This window comes from Lycorma delicatula, chromosome 2 (genome assembly GCF_047948215.1).
Source record: "Lycorma delicatula isolate Av1 chromosome 2, ASM4794821v1, whole genome shotgun sequence".
NCBI classification, from domain to species: Eukaryota; Metazoa; Arthropoda; class Insecta; order Hemiptera; family Fulgoridae; genus Lycorma; species Lycorma delicatula.
In genome coordinates, this window is record NC_134456.1 from 82,180,090 (window position 1) to 82,197,011 (window position 16,922).

Here is a 16,922-nt window from a genome sequence, read left to right on the forward strand (position 1 = left end):
ATAAACTAAGGGTGATTTGATTTTTTATGAATTGTTATATTATTATATTTAGGTGTTGTATATAATGATGTTTCAGTTTGATTGTTCATGTTTAATTCGATATTGATATCTAAATAATTTAATATTCTATTATTGTCTATTTCAAATATGAATTTAAAATTTTCATTGTTAGAATTTAATTTAATATTATAAGATGTACAGTGTTTATTACCAGGTTATATATAATGAGATTATCATCAGCATACAGTGTCTTTATTAAAAACAATACACATTTAATAATATACACATCTGTAGTAGAGCCTCTCTTAACTGAGGTAATTGGGGGTGTTGCCAGCTTGGATAACAGAATCCGCAGTTAACAGAGATCTTAAGTTTCATTATTGAATTCGGAAAACAAATCATATGAATATTGAATAGTTAGCAGAATAAGCTACAAATTAAAAATGATTATAACAATGTTATTTATTATTTAATTCTATGTATTTATTATAATAAAATTAATAGTTACTAATAACTTGCATTGACTCACATAAACTTAGTTTGATTTTTTAACAAAAATGTCTGTTCCTTTCTTTTGTCTTAACTGAGTAACACGGTCCATAGCAGCATGATCATGTCAGTTTTGTACTACTGTTAAGTCAAGGAAAGGAACATCATTTCATTGTTCTAAATGTTGGACCACTTTTGTGAGAAATAGAGTCCCTTCGTTGTGTCTAATTTTCTGATTTTCATAGATTGGTTCTTCTTCGTCACTGGAAATCTCATTAACCTCTTCTGTCGTCATACAAATAAACAACACAACCTACACTGTATTACAATACAGCAGATACACACTCACAAAATATAGACAGATCTTTATGCATATAGTAAAACAGAAACTAAAGAGAATTATTTTTCTATTGTTCTGCTTTACTGCCACTTGCTGTAGATACACAATAATAGTTACTATACAATAGTAATTGCGTACAATGAATAATCTTCCATAATAGGCTATAATGAAATGCATACATAAGTAAACAGCATCTCTGTTTATCTTTTCAGTTAGTGAAAAGATGCCATGCCCGAGTGGGATTTAAACCTGCAACCACTAGATGAAAGGCCAAGATGCTACTCCACCGTGGCAACCGATCATCTCAGTTAAGATAGACTTCCTTTAAGAGAGGCACAGTTAAGGGAGGCCTATTGCATTTATACAATACACATTTAAAATTACAAAAAAAAAATTAGGACCAATCATTTTTGATTATATAAGAAATTTGTGTCCTGCACTGGACAGTAGAATTTATTTATTCATCCATAATAACTTTAAAATTTATAAAACAATAACATTTTTGACAAATCCAAAATTCACAAATTACAGAAACAATTTATTTTACGGTAATTAATTATAGAATTGAAGATGCAGGCTCCTTTAAAAATTGATTCTTGGAATTAATATAGTAAGTTTAACTTACTGTATCTAAAATAACTTACTTTTTAAAATAAAATAAAAAAAATACAAAATAAAATATTTATTTATTAAATAAAAAAAATATATATATATATTTATTTCAGTTCATGGTTTTTATCGTTAATTGTTACTTATCCAGATTTATCTAGCATAGTTTATTGTAAAACCCAAAATTTTTTTCTTTTTTTAGCCTTGTTATGTGGATTAGAAAAAGCTATGGATGATTTACATCAGGGTTATGTTGTATCTCCTTATGAATGTCACCGTAGAGTTCGTGCATTGTATAACTGGACAAATGTTTCTGAACGTACTGAAAAAGTTTATCATGCTGTAACACAAGAGCCAGCAAAAGATTTAGGACATCAGTTACAAAGGTAATATATTTATTTTATTAAAAAATAAATCTAATTATTGTATTTATCCATTGTAACAAAACAGTCACCCTGTTATCTCACCCAACTTTTATCTTGAAGGATACCGTTTGTATAAAAACCTTGCCAAAGGTGGTAATGTTGTGGCAGTACATAGCGTAATTATTTATTTGATGAAATATAACAAATTTTTTATTTATTAAATATTTCACGAGATTTTATTTTCATATATTATTTCTTTTTAATTGATTAACACAAATTGTGAATTATATAGTGAGGATTTTTCTTCTGAATTTTTTTTTTATTTGAAGATTTTGATTCAGATTATCAAACACCCTTTACTTTAATAATTTGGTTTCTGCATTCTTAGTTTTGTTTCCTTTTCTTGGTTGTCTGCTGCAAAATAAGTGATGTTAATTTAATCATTATTAAAATATTTAACATGACAGGTGAAATTTTAAAATGTAATTCTAATTTCTTTTGTAAATTAAAAATTTCTTTGCAATTAATAATTTGGATACTGTAACAAAGAATCATATCGTCAAAAAAGTTAATTTCCAATCTGAGGCGTCATTCTGCTTCACAACAATGCTCGGCCCCGTACTGTGGCTCAAACAGGAAAACATTTATGTAGAAATGTGAAGCATTTATGTAGAAAAATAATATTGTATGTATTTTTATTATCCTTCAATAAATTATAAAACAAAAATTCTGGTTTATATTTGATTCACCCTCATACATTATTTTCTTATAAATTTAATTTTACCAATTTATACATTTAAAAATAGTTTTTAGCTATTTGATAGTCTTATCTTTTATTTTGTTTTCTTTAGTTTTGTTCCAACTGGAGTGCTTCCATTCCTACTTTTAATATCACTTGTATACCTGATTCTTCAACTATTGGACTGGCTAGTACCAAGATCAGTAAGTTTTTTATCAGTTATATATAAAATGTTGTGTGTGTGTGCATACACGCATGTGTGATAAATTTCTTTTGTTTTAATTATGCAAAGTTTTTATAGTGTGTTTGCTTAATATTTTATTAATTATTCATCTAATGTTTTGCACATTTATTGATATTCTCTTAGCATACTTTTTAGAGTTCTTTGTTGTAAAAGAATCGTAGATCCACAGATATTTAATAATGAGGATGTCCTGCAGTGGTTATTTTGAATTACGCACCAATGGAGATATTTAGTGGCATGCAGTTGGCAGCATTATGTTTTGCATAACCTCCTCTTTAACCACATGTACTTGGATAGTTGATATCTTGTTTAGTTTTTGTGTTATTCTTGAGCGCAACTTGTTTAAGTGTTAGTAGTGATTTTTGTAATGTGTGATTTTTTGATGATGGAATTTTTATCTCAATGTTGTATCTGTAAACCGAGCTTTCGTCTCAAGTTTGAACCTTTGCATGAATGTTTCATCGTCATTGGCTTGCTCAAGAAGTTGCCAACAAATTTTTACTTGATGTTCTTTCTGTTGTTCGGTTATCAAATGAAGAACAAGGTTTGCTACAACTCGATGCCTGTTCAATTTTTTAGTTAAAATATGACGTCATGATCCAATCGAGATGCAAACCTCTTCTTTCTCTGACAGTCAATCAGCAGTTTATATGCACCTGATCATTGATTTTCTGAACGCAGGTGTCATCAGTTGAAATTGAAGGCCTTCTCGGCTGATGGTCATCTTCATTCGACTGACGACTACTTTTAAATTGTGAAAACCATTCGTAACATTGCATACGACCCAGAGCATCATCTCCATAAGCTTGTTTCAAAAGTTAAAATGTTTCTTGAAACTTTTCCCCAGTTTCATGTAAAATGTTATGTTGCATTGTTGCTCCTGAAAATCACGCATTACAAAAATCACTACTAACACTTAAACATTTTGTTCTCAAATAACAATAACATGACAACTAAATAAGATATCAACAATTCAGGAACATGAGGTTACAGAGGAGTTTATGTGTGACACAATGCTGCCAACTGCTTGTCACTAAATATCTCTGTTGGTGCGTAATTTAAAATGTTCAGTTATTTTCTGAACAGATCTCGTATATGATTCTGAGATTTGGACAATGACTTTGATGGAAAATCAGAGAATCCAAACTGCACAAGGGAGGGTTTTGAATTCCATTTTAGATGTGAACAAAAGAGATAGCGTTACAATAACGAAAGCAATAGATCAGTTAAAATCTTAATGACAAAATTAATGATACCGACAACAATGATCATCATTTAGAAAGATTGATAATAGGTTGTTAAAGATTGTCTTGGATTATTACACTCAGGATGGTTACAGGAATATTGAATATCCTAGGAGGAAATGGTGAATAAATTTGTTGAATCTGCAACAAGTTATAAAGCCTGGGGTGTAAGAAAGAAAAAAATCTATAAAAAGAAAGAAAAAATCTATAAAATCTGCAATTCCCATCTTGAAAATTTTGTAAAATTTGCAGTGAATTTATAATATTTAATATATTGTGTATTGAGAATCATTCATATTTTCAGCTGAAGCAAGTAAACTGAAATATCAAAACAGATTTTATTATCTAAGATTCTTGTGATTTATTTTATAATATAAACTTTTCTCTACAAATTATTTTTAAAAGTTATGTTTATTTAAACATTTCAATTTATCTTTACCAGTACAGCTGTCAGATATGATTATTTTTTTATTTATTTTTAAATACGAGTATTGATAATGAAATCTTCTTTTTTCTAATTACAGCTGTCATTGGATATTGTAAAAAGATTTTTAATGTCATTCTTTACACACTACTAGAAGAAATACTTTTTTTGTATAAGCATTGTTTTAACTTCAAGAAACAAATATGAGGGGTTGCTGAAATCTAATGCAAAGTTGGTCACAACTTGCAAATGAAAAGAGATAGTCAAATGAAACAAATACGACATAAAAGTACATTTTATTTGCTACTAAAACATACATTTACTTTTCCATGAAGTCACCAATACACGGTTGTGTTACTGTAATAATTAGTTACAGCTACATATTTTTCCAAACATTCAACAAGTTTTCTCACTTCATCAGTGGCTGGCAATCGTTACTTGAATTTCTCCACAACCTCACTACATCCTTTAGTTCATTCATCCATTGTAAAATGAGTGCCCTTTGAATTCCTCTTCAGTTATGGAAAGAAGTGAAAATAAGAGGGCGCTAAATCTGGTAAGTGTAGAGGGTGTGGAGTAGGTTCAAATTTGAACTTCACAAGAGCCTTGGGAATTGTATATGATGTGTATGACTGAGGTTTATTGTTTTAGAGAATTATCAGCTTCATGAATTATTGGACACGACACACATGTCAGCTCAGGTGTCTTAATGGCTCTGTGTATCATTCAGAATTTACAATCAACCCAGCTTCAGTGCAGTCAGTCTTGTACACATGTTTGGAATCTCAGAACACTTCTAAGAGATGTTTTGGCTTGGGTCTACGAGTTGTGGAATGACAGTAGTAGGGGAATGAAATAACTGAGTGGCAGCATCTGTCACATTATGTGAAATTTTGTTTCAATATGGATTTCATTTCAGCTGTTCCTCTTGCATTTAAATACTGTAAAGTATGTTTATAGATCAAATTGCATATTCAAAAATAATTACAAGACTGCACTTAGAGACATTTCCTGTGCCTGAATATGACTAATGCTTGTTGGTTAAGTAACAATGTTGGGTGCATCAATAATGTTCCATGATTTAATTCTTAGTAATATCTAATGGCTTAAGTAAATTTGATGTAGCAGTCGTTACTACTTCAAAAAGTAAAATTACATCTGCCCTATATTACACAAGTGGGTTGTAAATTACTTTTGTCATATGCTTTGTTAAGAAATCATTATTCAGACCGTGATAGCTGTCTTGAAGTTCCATAATTGAAATTGTTTGGTTAATAAATACATGAACTATGCAATTGTGTGTGCTTTGTAAGAGAAAAGAAATTAATCCATTATCTAGACTTATTTATCTATCCAGTAATTCCTAGACTTTGTTTTACAATTACTGGTAATATTGGTGTACATCAGAGCTGCTTTTGGACTAACTTTTGTATCGATACCTTACCTGTATGCAAGGTATATGTTTTTTTCTGATTGATTACTGTTTGTGATTATAAATTCTGTACTTAAATCTTGATTTATCTCTTTTTTATTTTTAGGAGATTGATATTGCAAGAGACTTCAATAAACAGGTAACAGATGAGCCAAACATTAAGCGTAAAAGACTAAAGTATTAATCATTGTAGTTTACTATTAAAAAATACAGACATAAATTTTTTATTACGTTTGTTAAATGAAAGTAACTTTTATGGAATGAAGCCTTTCTTTTTGAATCTGAATTTAAGTAATTTGGTTATAAACTAATTCAGAAGCTTAATTTGTTAAAAATACTTTTGTACATTAGATAAATGAAAATTAATTATTTCTGTTTGTGTGTACTTATGAAGCACACACATACATACACACCCACATATTTTTTTACAGTTGTCTTCAGGGTTGTTTTTTTATGTTATGTAAAACTAAAATTGTTTTCATCACATAGTATATTAATTTTTAAACATTATTTAAATCTATTGTTTGTTACAGGTATGTTTTAAAAAAGTAAATATTGATGTAATACCCTTAATAATTTATTTTTAGATGCTGAAAACCATGTTATTGTGTTTAATTTTTTTATTGTGTACATTAAATTCTTTTCTCATGTTACCTGTTGTTTGAGGAATGAAATAACTAAACTTCATTTTGTTAAAGAGATTTTTTTTATAAAATATATTACATTAATAGATGTCTTTGTTAATAGATTAGGCAACTAATACATGTTATTGTTAATTTGTCTAAGCCATGGTGCACAGTAGCAAAAATGATATAAATTATTATTATTTGAAAACAACAAAAAATGTCACTAATGAAAAACCAACTATTTAATAAGTTGTTAAATAACATTAAGGGTGAAATTTTATACTTTTCATTGTACTTTAGATTAAAATTTCTATAGATCAGTTTTTTATTACAGATTACTTATTAATTCTTTTAATATCTACTGATTTTCTGGATGACAAAAATTTCTGCATGAAGTCCTAACATCCAGTTCTACTGACCATTTAGTATCGTATATAAAATGCTGATATCCAGTTGTATGGGTATGTAGAAAATACAGAAAATAGAATTATAAACATTTATATATAGCCCATTTATTCTTTGTCAGCTATTATTAGAAACAAATACTCTTCAAAAAGAATATGTTGTATAGTACATGTGGGTGTATCAAGATCAATACAGCAAAATTTAAAAATGAAAACATTACCTTTAAAAATTCCTCAGAAATTTTTAAATTTCTGAAATTAACTCTCATGTATGTGTAATTTTTTATTATACCATTTTTAGTTATGAATTAAAAATGTAAAAAAATATATCTATGTTTATTTAAAAACATTAACAAAATTTATAAGAAAAAATTATATTTTTTATTTCATGGTAAATTAAGTAATTTGTTTTGTTGAATAATATAATTGTGAAAAATACAAAATGGTAATTAAGCCAAGCTTACTTCCTCCATCTCTCTTTCTTTGATCAGTATGTGACTGTTTCCCTTTCAGTCTTCCTCTTTTTTTTGCTTCTTCATCTGGTTTTCTAGTAAATACTTTTCTAACTGCTCTATCTTGCAGCATTCTTTGTTCATGTCCAAACAAATATTTTCTAAATATTAAGTAAAGGTGCTTACTTAAGGCAGACATCTTTAGGAAATATAATACTGTCAGTATTAGTATTTGAAAAAAAATCTGCTACTAAAATGGTTAAGAGTGTATTTTCTATATTTACTGAACAAGGAATTGTAAAGTTACCTTAATATCTTTTTTTATGTTTTTAAATTATCAACCATATTAATAATGAATATTGTAAAGTATTCTTAAATAAAACTTTTCCATTCCAGTCTCATAATTTTTCCACCATTATTTATTTTTTTATTAATCTTTATTACAAACAGTTTTATTTATTTATAGTGTAGTCTTTTCATTTTTTTTTCACTATAATTGACCCTTAATTTCTGCACAAGGTTATGCTTTGGACTTTACTGTTCAATTAAATGCAATATCAAAGTTGTGAATAAGTATTGCACAAATAGACTGACAGATTTTTATTTATATATTAAAAATTAGTCTGTTCAGTTATATGATTGTCATTAGCTTTAAATACTTTTTATTTAAGAGGTTTTTATTAGGTAAAGCTGAAAAAGACGTGTTTTTAAGCCCTAATTTCAAAGACCTTAATTTGGCTGATTGTAACTTACAAAATCCGTAATAATAAAATCATTTTAGATCTTCACTGTACACAATTTTAATCTTATCTCTTATTCTTTACATTTTTTTGCTTTCATGATTTTCCATTTTTCTGATATAACCTTCTAATAAATTATTTTATTAAAACAGTTCTAAACAATTATTTAGGTAAAAATAAATATAATTACTGGTCAGCGCTACAGTCCATGGAAGCCAATGGCCTCTCACATTACATTCCTCCAAGCATCTTAAATTTCAGCAACCTTCCTCCATCTCCCTTCGCCTGTGATCAGTATGCTTAGTTAAACACTAAACTGTTATTTACATCATGAATTTTATTTTATATTGAAAATTCAGAATTTTCTTAATGAATTAAAATATGATATATAAATGGTGAACCATACTTAACAGTCAGTCATTGTGGCAACATGAATTTGGTAATTCCTTTCGAATACACTCAAAACAGAATTCCCTAATTTTTTGACATTCTCATACCAAAAAAGTTGTAAAGAAGCTATCAGTTATCAAGCATTTTTTGACTAGTTCCAAATTGCGTCTTATTCCTTAATTTTATGTGTTTTCCACTTACATTGTATTTTATTTATGCAAGCCACTGGCTGGGTTCTCAAAATAGTATCTGTGATTCTCTATCAAATTGTTCCTGTCTTGATCTAAGTAACCTATCTAACAATATGATTTGTAGTTTTATTGTTAATTTGTCAACAAATTAACAAAAAAAAAAAAAAAACATGCTTAGTTTTATAATAAATGTTAACCAAAAACCAACTGCTACAGTAACACATGGTCAGCATAGTTTTTCTTTCTTGTAAACTTTCATCAATTATTGTATTTAAAATTTCATACTAGTTTTCTCAGAACTGTATATTTTCTGAATGCACACTTCCTTAAGTATCCATTCTAGCAAGTGACAATATTATCGTGCCAGTTTCCAGTTCCTGTTCACAAAATGTGGTAAGACATTAATTTCCAGTTTCACCAGTAAATAAACCTTATTGTTGTTAAACATGGCAGATGGGAATTATTTGTTAATTATTTATTGTTATTCTTCTGCTTGCTTTGTAAATCAATATACATGCATGGAATATAACATTTTATTGTAGAAACTTCACTCATATAACTAGTAATATATTAACAGCATTTCTACAGCAATAACAATGTAGAGTATTACCTACTGAGCTTAAATTAATAACAAAAATAATCAGGAATTAGATTCATTTGATATACACAGATGTTGGGTTAATCTTAGAATTTATCCATTAATTATTAAGATCTGTATTCAAGTTATTAGATAATAACCAAAAACTTTGGTCTGATATTGTTAACAGAAATTAACAGTTGTGATAATGCTGAAATATAAAACAACTTAAAAAGTGCCCTTCACACAGTTAGGATAAGATCCCAATTTTTTTGCACGTAACATTTTGTATTTGACTGATATATAATAATAATTGTGTAAAACTTTATGCTAATAAACAGATTGACTATAAGTTTATAACAGGTTTGACTATAAGTTTATTAATCTTATTGGTGTTACTGTTATAACATAACATCTTATGTTATAACGTAAGGTATTAAATGTACGAATTTGTTTATTATCACAAAGTACTTGTATTACAATGTGTCACATAATTTTGTTATCTTCCTTTAATTTTAAACCGATTAAGTCTTTTGGATTAGACTTAAGGTTCATTGTTTTTTGAACTGTTAAAGTATGATTTGTGAAAAAATCAGTCTGCTCTGTATGTAAGAGAACTATTGCACAATGAAAGGTTTTAATCTGCAAAATGAGAGTTAATAATTGTATAAACAGAAAGACTAATGTAGATAAATGAGATGTAAAAAATAAATAAATAACTGAAGTGAAATAAGTATGATAAAATTGTAAAAAAAGAGTCTGTTTTAAATATTTAGGCATCAGTCATAATGCAGCAGGTTTATTTTATCATTTTTAGTTATTGGTATTGTGTTTGTTATTTATTATATTCACTTCCGTAGACTAAAATTGCAATGTAAACATAAATCTTCCGTATTTCTTCTTTTATGTTTGTTTATCTTGTGATTCCTTTTAATATATGTTTGAGTTCTGTATTATGTTATCAAATCATTATAGGGTACAGCTAAATTAGTTATACAAAAGTATCCTTTAGTAATGAAAAAAGTAAATAACCTACAAAAATGTTTGATACAACACTGAATACCGTATATCTTTAAGTTTTATGTACTGATGTTCAATACTGCTCAAGTTTTATTTACTGATGTTCAATACGGCTACCTTTGGTAACACAGCAGATGTCCCATCTGTAATCAATTTCCTGCCAAATCCTATGAAGCATGTCTTATCTATGGTGGCAACTGTTTGTGTTATCCTGAGCCGCAGCGTGTCAACATTTCCTAGAAGCAGAGGAACAAACTCTCTGTCTTTATGTAACCCAATACGAAGAACACTGGAGTTAAATCAGGTGATCGTGTGGCCAGGAAATTGTTCCATCATATTCAATCCAAGCCGGCACTTTGCTATTTAGATATGCAACAACTGCATGAAGATAATGGTATGGTGGCGCACCATTTCGCTAGAAAATTAATTCTGTGCCCACATCCTGTTGTAATTGGGACATTAGATAATGTTCAAGCATGTCCAAGTATGATATGCCAGTTACAGTTGACTCTGCAAAAAGAAAAAGGATGTAAATTTTGTGACAGCTTACAGCACAAAAAAAATTTACCTTAGACGAGTCCCATACATATTCGATTATGTGATGTGGATTCCACTCAACTTATATCCAAACATTATGTCAATTGACTTCATCACTGGTACAGAAGGTTGCTTTGTCACTGAACACAATTTTTTTAAGGTTCCCAATTTTGTTTAACATGTTTATACAAAATCCAATTCGTTTTTCTTTATCACCTGCACTTACACCTTGTGTCAGTTGTAATTTGTTGGGTTTATATGACAATCAGTTATGCATTACCCCATATTGTAACCCTAAGAATATTCACTTCCAAGCTGGCACATCCTGTTGACATACCTGGACTACAAATGAATGTCTGTCTCACTTGTTCAGTTGCCGCTTCAGAAACTGAAGGTCAACCCTGACCTGGCGTCATTACATGGCACGTGCCATGTAATGAGAACATTTAGAGCTAATGGTGTTAGATGGGAATGATACTTGAAGATATACTGTATTCATTGATGTTTCAAACAATTATGTAAGTTATTTATTTTTTTCATTATTAAAGGTTTGTTTTGTATAAGTACTTTAGAAATACTCTGTTTATGTATAGTGCATATTTACTTTATTTATTATGTTCCTATTTATTATCTACTTATTTATTTGTATTTTGTGTTTGATTACATTTTTACCTGACATTTTATGTTTAAAGTATTGTGTAAAAGGCTGACTATTCCATGTTAAACATTCCAAAAATAAAATTTTTAAACTCAAACCATGGTTAAAGTGTAATAATTTTTTATGAATTTATCTTTTTTTTTAATTTGATATTTTGTTTACATCTTTCTGTAATTTATGTTTGTACTACTAGTTGTCGTATGTTGTTATCTACTAGTTTTTTATAATATTATTATAATAAATTATTTCATATTATATCGTAATTATTTCTAACAGTTATAAGTAACACCTTATTTTATTCAATTAATATGAATACAATCCTGTAATTGTTATGATTACATTCATATTTTTAAATTATGTATTATATTCATGTATTATTTATTTATTTTCTTATTTATTTATATATTGTTCATTTATTACTTTTATTGTTATTATTATTATTCATTTATTATTTGTTTTTAACTAGATTTTTATTTGTTAATACTTGTTCTCTTTTTGTAAACTGACTTGTATCTGAACGAGTCAACTTTGAAGTGTCATTTGCATAATTTAAAAAAAAAATTGAATATTACAGTGGTTGCCCTTAACGATTATATTTGTGGTTGAATTACACATACTTAAAATACTGTACATCTTTTGTAACTGTAAATGAAAGAAAGTATTTACAGTGCTTATATCTTACTAAATATATTTAAGTTGCACATTAACATACTCTTATGCAATAGCATATATATATATATATATGTATATACTTTTTTGTATTCTTTTTTATTCATCTTTCACTCCGTACTTACATACTTCCATTACATTTGTGCACATAATATAACTTTTATAGTTTTTTCCCCATACAGCATTATTTTCATGCCTTCAAATTCAATTAAGCTGTCATGTACTGAACTATTTAATGGTATTCTTTAAGTTTTTAAATTTTGTATCTTCAGTTGCACTGTTTCCACCATTTTTTGTGTATAAAAAAAATTGCATACCTTTTATTACTGATTTTCAGCAGGTATCATTCATACTACTGTATACAACCAGTGACACCTGATGAAAGTAAGTACTTGTATTACCTACTTATTATATATATATATATATATACATATTTTATAAATATACATATGAAATACATGCTTGGTGAGTATATATATATATAAATGTTTGTATTTTATACTCACCAAGCATGTATTTCATATGTATATTTATAAAATATATTTTTCTTTTCTGTATTTCATTTCTGTAACTATCTAAAGGAATGAGGACTTTCTTGCAATTTTGGCATCATGAAAAATGAAACATTCTTGTTGATGAAGTGTAGCTAACTCAGATAACATGACAGATATATTTACAGCATTAGTAAACAACTAATGAGAAAAATTTACACATATTTTTCTCTGTATTGCAAATTCACGTTCTATTTATATAGCGTGTAATTACACCTTGAAATTTATAACAGTTTTATAGGTAATATTTTAAATATTTTTTTATTTAAATTGTTTTTATGTAAATAATTCACATTTACCGATGAAACAAGTAATCTAACTCTGTACCCTTACAGTCACCCTCAGTGGTAAAATAGTTTTTGGTTTTTTTTTACAGTTATTTGAGTCATGGTTGTCTAAGCAAAGTTTAGCAATTCAGCTCGTAAAAAGTGAAAGATGACATGCACTTTTTCTTCTTTCGCTAATTCTTAGTACCATTTTTGGTTATTGGAAGGTGTGTGGCTGTGGTTATTTTGGAAGCCATTTATCTTTCATCGATTGGCTTTAACATATGAGAAAGTATATAAAAAATTAGTGAGTTATACACTACACTGAATTTCTGTTCAATTTTTTTTCTGTCCTATTATTGTTTTATTTACAGACTGTACACTTTATTAGCTTTTTTTTTACTTTTTTAAAGATTTTCTTTTCTATATGTTTATCCATTCCTGTGTATTATTGTCCTCATGTCATAGCAGTTCACTTGCTCAGCATTTATTGTTAATAAACCCACACTTTATTGTTATTCTTTATCTTCATTTTCATTTATGCTAACTGTCAGTACTGTTTTCTTCATCAGATAATTATTTCTTTTCTCTAAAGTTCTTTTAGTATTTTGTTGTTCTTTGCTGAATTCCTAGAGTCCAGCAACTAAAATATATAGTTCACATAAATAAATAAACGGGATGAATTTGCTGCTTTATATTGTCATTTTCAGTCACATTCTTTTAGAAATCTTCATGATCTAATCTATCATTGCTAGACTCAGACTCAGACTGTTACCTTGCTTCAGTCCTTTCTGTATCTCAAATGTTATGTTCTGTATTGTTTAATCTTACAATCCCTCATGTAATGATCTGATTGCATTTATCAGTTTATTAAGCATAACCTTTTTTGTTAATTACATCTGTATCATTGATTATTTCACTGTCAGTGTTGTAGTCCTGAAGTTTAATCATAGTTCTCTCTACCTGTCCGCTAACTTTTTTATTGCTGACGGTAAATACTTGGTCCTATGTTTATCTGCAAAGCCTAAAGGTGACTCTTATATGAATCGTTTATTTCAGCCTGCTATATTAAAAAAACACCTGTAGTAGTATGGTCTGTATTATGAATATATTAGAATAAAATTTTGATTTACAGATTATAGTCGAGAAGACTGACTGTAAATTGCTTGTAAAACTAGGGGTTTTAGTGTTTTTTTGTTTTTCTCACCTTATTACTTAATGAGGAAGGCTATTTCAATATTTGTCATAATTATAAGTTCATAGCATATTACCTGAGGCCAGTTTTAAGAAAGTTGTGATGCTTTAGTAATTAAAAAAGTTCATAAAAATTATTATACATAAACAAGATATCAAAAAATATCAGAGGATAATGATTTTAAATAATCTGATAATGATTTAATATGGTAATTGTTTATATTAAAGTGTATATAAAAATTATATTGTTTTATTAAAATATCTTGTATGCAAAGATTGGTTTACTTAAGCTGAAAGTATGTCTGTTGTTGTCTTGTAATGAATAATAAATAATTTCCTTCAAATTTAAAACATGGTGATTCATGTTCTGCTAGACCAATTACAATGTCCGGAATTTCTTATGCAGTAGTAAGTTTTTATTTTTGTGGTGGAGTACTCTTTCTCATCCAGAACTTCCCTTAGTATTCTGCAAGATTTTCATATCATGATCTTCATCATCTACTTCTAACCGTTCAGAATTTTTGTGTTCTTTTACTTTGGTTTCCCCCATCTGTAAGCAATAGCTATTGTAATTTATAGCGCTCAATACCTAAAAATTAGTTTCTGTTTTATGATTGTGGAATCAATTTTGCCATTTGTAAAATCTAAAAGTCTAGACATTTATATAAACATAGGGATGAAGAATAAACATTTTTATTTAATAATTTTAGGTAAATTATAAAATACTAAGTAATATGTAACTTATTTTTTGAAAAATATTACATACAATAAGGTTTTAAAAATAGAAGTGTGAGTAGACATATATTTCTTTTACATTACTACAGATTAAATATGGTATTATTTTTATATTGAAAAACTGTTATGTATTATAAAATACTAATGAAAACAATTTATTAAAAAAAAAAGGAAATAATAATAATTAGAATATGTTCAGTGAAACAATATAATAAGGATACCAAAATTAATCGCTAAATACATTTACTCCCCTTCTTGGAATAGAAACCATAGTAGATTTTTAAAATATTTTTTGTACAGATTGGAATTTATTTATTTAAAGAATTACACTTTTTAACTAAGAAAGAAGAATGTATTTGCCCTGCAATGTAAAAAGAAGTGCTCAAAGATACCAAACTCAGAATTTTATTTATATGAAATTGAATCCCCGAGTACTACTTAAAAAAAAATAAATGAATAAATAGGCAGAGACTACTTATAATGAATTAGGATTTTTTTCATTCGTGTAGGGAATCCATGCTAATTTATGTTATCAAAGAGTTAATATATATGAAATAAGAAAGATTAGTTTTTTAGTGTTGTCATTGCCAGCTATAAGATTTCTAATTGTGTATAATTCATTTTAAAATGTGTATAAAACATGAAGTGCATTTATTTAACATTTATAAGTGTTTTTGTTTAATTGTTGTAGTATTTATTAGTAATTTTAGTTATCTTAGCCACATAAAAGGCATAATTATAGGATTTAATTAAAAAATTACCAACAGGACAATGTACGAATAAAAGTTACTTGTAAAAAGACTGTAAAATAAGTGTTTTGGTGTTTATTGTATAGCAGAATTTAGATAACTTATTGAAAGATGCTTGTTTATTTAGTTATTAGTTTGGTTCAATCATATGATTTATATATTTGGTAACAACCATGCCACGAAATACAAATCAGTTATGTGGATTAACTGGATTAGTTTGTGTGTTTGATGCGTTAATTGATAATGCATCAACACTTTATAATTCCATCTGTACAATTTTAGTTCTTTCTCAGATTAATCGTTGCTGCAAAGTTCATTTTCTTTTCACTCGCTGACTCAAATGAACTTTAAACAGTTTTCAGAGTCCTCTTATTGAAGTAATGTTTTTATCAAACCGCATTATTCATAACAGTTCTTTAATCAAAACCATTTTTTAAAGAGCTGCTTAAAAAAATTATGTTATTTGATAGAAAATTCTTCTATGAGGAAGAATTATTATCTCAATTTATGCCATTAATGTTTGATTAACTTTTAATAACAGCACACTTTCTGGTGCCGCATAGATCTTTCATACTTGCTAATGTAATCGTTGTTGAGGTTTAACTAATCTTAGATTACTGTGTATTTATAAATAAGCAAGATGATAGTTAGTTGTATTTATAGTTAAAAAGTCAATCTTCCAAAATTATGTTGCTAAATTCAGTGACTTAAATAAGAGATGCAAGATAATAGTAATTTTAAGATAGTACAAATTTTTAATTGTGATTGCGTAATTATAATGTTATAGTTATTGTCTTCATTTATGTCTAATATGGATACCAAAAATTAACCGCATGGTTATAAATAAACTAATTAAGTATTTGTAATACAGTGCATTCTCTTTAATCTGATCAATTATTATTATTATTATTCTGACATATCCGGTCGTTTGGCCTATTACAACATTCTCACACTAGTCCTGCCTGTGTCAGAAAAAGACTAATGATATTGATATTTACATTTATTTCATAATATGGAGATAATTATATTCAAGGATTATAATTAAATAATAAAAACTTTTGTACCAATCAAATCCCATGTGTTACAGAGATCAAAATTAAGATTATTTGAATCAAAATTACAACTGAGATTAAGGCTAAAAACCGAACCTTAACATGGATATTGAAAGTTAGATGCTGATGGGCTAGATTCTGAAATATTATAGAAAGTTTTCCAGGATCAATGAGGTAAAAGTGTGGTCATATTTAATGTAAATTAAATGCGTTTCTAACTCACAG

The 16,922-nt window shown here is 27.7% G+C and overlaps 1 protein-coding gene across 1 annotated transcript in view; it reads left to right on the forward strand.

The window, feature by feature from the left end:
- PIG-A (phosphatidylinositol glycan anchor biosynthesis class A) overlaps positions 1-6,317 on the forward strand; it is a 56,353-nt gene extending 50,036 nt beyond the window's left edge. Inside the window, exons 9-11 of the mRNA XM_075357896.1 lie at positions 1,641-1,824; positions 2,655-2,745; positions 5,993-6,317. Coding sequence (XP_075214011.1) covers positions 1,641-1,824; positions 2,655-2,745; positions 5,993-6,070 — 353 coding nt within the window. The 3' untranslated portion in view covers positions 6,071-6,317. The remainder of the gene's footprint in view (positions 1-1,640; positions 1,825-2,654; positions 2,746-5,992) is intronic.
- Positions 6,318-16,922: the final 10,605 nt, after the last annotated feature.